The 3,458-nt window shown below is 39.2% G+C and overlaps 1 protein-coding gene across 1 annotated transcript; it reads left to right on the plus strand.

Annotated features, from left to right (window-relative positions):
* Positions 1–849: 849 nt before the first annotated feature.
* On the plus strand, positions 850–1,548 carry LOC110634363 (uncharacterized). The gene has a single exon (XM_021783332.2). It carries the CDS (start codon positions 929–931, stop codon positions 1,406–1,408), a length of 480 nt encoding a protein of 159 aa, XP_021639024.1. The 5' UTR covers positions 850–928; the 3' UTR covers positions 1,409–1,548.
* Positions 1,549–3,458: the final 1,910 nt, after the last annotated feature.

Raw genomic sequence — 3,458 nt, forward strand, 5'->3', positions numbered from 1 at the left:
ATCTTGGCTGGCATTCCATGGATCACAGACGTTAAGGACTTGGGACCTAACTAGCTCGTATGGATCAGTGGATAGTCATAGTATTAGGACAGGCACTGATACGTGATAAAGACATTAGAGCAATTTGGATTAGCTAGTAAAACTAAGCTTGCTCTATTTAAGCAAAGCAAGACTTTGTACTAGAAATTTTCCCTAGTAAGTAAGTGCTTTCTGCTAACAAAGCTGAATTATTTGCCAAATCTAATGCATGATTCTGATGTTACTGCTGGAAGGAAAAGCAGATAGCCAATACTTGCACACAAGATGCAGTCAACCAGAGAGCCTAATCTGTGTTGCACCAGTGGTCAACCACTAACTTGAGGCCTGAAGAGAAGTCCGACAAGATCTAGCTAATCCTCCACCGTAAAAATTGGGGTCTGGTGGCATTCCACTTGCATTGCAAATGGGAAGAATAAGTCCTGAAATGGTTCATTGCCTCATTAAAATTAATTAATGAACTACTCATGATTAAGAGATGACAGAAAAAAAGTTTCTGCTGTACAGTATAGACACTAGCAAATAAAGATGAAACTTTAATGATGCTAATTACTTGTGCTTAATCCAGTGCTAATCATGCTTTATACTTTTTACCAATTTTACAATCAGGTTTGTCTCTTACAATCCGCATAAGTCTGTTGTAAGTTTCAAATGGGGATGACTCCTTCAATGAGGAGGTCGTTGAGTTGCAAATCCTGCTTACACACCAGCAAAAATCAACTTCATGGGGCCCAGAGAAAGATGAGGGTGTTTCTGTAATATTTGGAATAAACCAAGGGTATCCTCATAACCATTCCCCATAAATACATCAATCTGTGATCCCAACTCATGCAAGAAATCCAACCTCAAAATTCTTAGCATTTTTTTTTCTAAGCTATCACTAATAGAAACCATGGGGAATTGCTTAGTCCTGCAAGAAAAGGTTATCAAGGTCATGAAACCAGATGGGAAGATCCTTGAATATAAAGCACCAATCAGAGTTCAGCAAGTACTTTCAGATTTTTCTGGTCATGCAATTTCTGATTCACTTCACGCTTTCCAGCATCACCTGCCAGATACAAAATTACTTGGTGGTAACTTGTACTATCTTGTTCCTCTTCCTTTGCCATCTCCACAAGCTAAGAAGAAAGTAAGATTTTCCATTCCAGAAGATGGAGATAAAAAAGAAAAGAGAGCAGTAAGAATTAAATTGATCATCAGTAAGCAAGAACTGCAAGAAATGCTGCAGAAGGAAGGAGTTTCGGCTGATTCTGTGTTTTCTCAGCTTCAGGATCAACAGAGAGTAGAAAGAGTTGATGATACATCTGATACTGATAATAACCATAAAGGTTATTGGAAACCTGTACTAGAAAGCATACCTGAAATATACTAGTAAACCATAGCTTAAATAATTTTCCTTCAGTTAGTTTTAACATACGATAGGTAGTGTATACAAGAAAGCTAAGGAAACACATACAATCTAGCTTATCTTCTCGTTAAAAGTGTTTTAACATATACCTTCTTGCTTTCTTATCACAAGAAATTAATCTGCAGCTAACATATAACCCAAGTCTTTTTCATAGCATCAAAGCATCATTTGGTACATCCCCATCTTGAATTAAGCTTGAAATTGGGCTCTCCATTACTAAAATAATCCAAGCATTTTAGTTTGGTTTGCCAAGACTTATATACCCTTTAATTTTCTTGTACACTATTAATGTGGAACTCGTTAACATAAGCCATATTCCAACAACCTCTTAAGTGCAACTGGATTTGACTCAAACTTCACCAGCCCAATTGTCACTTGAGTCTAGCTCAATTAACTTAGCTCATTGGAGCTCAGCCTACCATGTTTTCTTGGGTCCTGAATCCACGGCCATTAGGTCTCACCGTTCTAATATCATTTTGAAATCGAGGATCAATGAGTTTGGATTAATAAACAAGCATGTCTCCATGTTGAACTAGGCCTGAAACTGAACCCTCCATCACCAAAATGGTCTAAATCATTTTAATTTGGTTTTCCAACACTTATATGTCCTTTAATTTTTTTATACACTATTGACTATGAACACCATATTTTGGTCGACCATTAAATTCACAACTTGTGTAATTAATATAAAATTTTCTCTTTAAAAGCTGTAATGCAGTTTTAATTTCATAAAAATTGTATGGATTTCCAATCTAAACATTACCCGATCTCAACAAGTTACTTTAATTGTGGCCCGATCACAGGTCATTTTTCCGAACTTGGCAATGGTCCAAGTTGCTTTCCAAATAAATATTTCAAGAATATTCGATCTCATGCACATTTATGTTCAGTTGTTTTCCGATCTCTTCATCGTGTGTTCATATGTTCAAGTTTCAGGATTATCTGATCCCATGCACTTGTATGTTCAGTTGTTTTCCGATCTCTTCATCTCTGTTCGTCCTGTTCTGATCGATATCTGATATTTGGATTATTCAATCTTACGTTCTGTTGCTTTCCGATCTCAATAACATTGTGTTCAAATACCTCAAAATTTTAAATTGCGATCAGTCTTGTGTTCAGTTATTCGATCGTAATTGTGCAAACACTTGTTTTAATAAAGGTTAATGTTTTATCCAATCTCTTAAGTAATTATCCGCTCTCAGACAGTACGAAATTGCTCATGCAAAGAGAGTTACATTATTTATCTCAAAACTTTGTAATTACATTCATTCAGTGGGCGGGTCTTCCCTAGCCCGACCTTCATCTACATTCTCATTGTTCACTCCTCCTCTAGTCCTCTTGAGGATAGCTCAGATCACTATGAGAGTTCTTGCTTCATCCTCTTTTGCTTTGATCTCTTCGGAGAACTTAGCCAGGTCAGAAACTTGACAGGCCCGGGCATCTTCAAGTTCCTTCTCCAGTGAAACTGTTCTCTCTTTGTGAGACCTCACTTGTCCTTCCAGTTTGATGATCCGTTCATTTGCAGCAAAGAGTTGGCTCTTCGCAGTCGCCGCATCCTAGATCACCTTTGAAATCTCCCTCCTTAAGAGGTAGGCCTTTTATCTGAGCATGTGTTGGTTCGCAACCGCCTCCAAACTCAAACTCACCGTTTGAGTGAGGAGATCCTCCATGCTCTTTGGGCTCATTCAAGTTTAGTCTTCAGAGAAGAAAATTATAGCGCCCAAGACTTTTGCTAAGTCGGTGTTCCCTTATACCGAGCGGTTCTTCTCTAGTGATTGAAGTAAGACTTGGGCACCTCGAAAGAGTGGTCACCCGATCGAGACTGACTGCCCTGAGAATCCGCTCTCTGCAGCTGAAGAGACAGGAGGTTAGGAAGGAGGCTCGGTAGGTTGAGTAGGTGGCTCCGCAGTGAGGATCTGCACTTCCGAGGTCGATTGCTCTTGAGTTTGGGCTGGACAGCTCAGCACCTCCACCCGAGCCCTTTTCTGGGCCTTAGCAGCGGCGGCAGCTTCTT

This window comes from Hevea brasiliensis, chromosome 5 (assembly GCF_030052815.1).
Source record: "Hevea brasiliensis isolate MT/VB/25A 57/8 chromosome 5, ASM3005281v1, whole genome shotgun sequence".
NCBI classification, from domain to species: Eukaryota; Viridiplantae; Streptophyta; class Magnoliopsida; order Malpighiales; family Euphorbiaceae; genus Hevea; species Hevea brasiliensis.

Coding starts and splice junctions, on each gene's coding strand:
- LOC110634363 (XM_021783332.2), top strand. CDS start 929: ATGGGGAATTGCTTAGTCCTGCAAGAAAAGGTTATCAAGGTCATGAAA.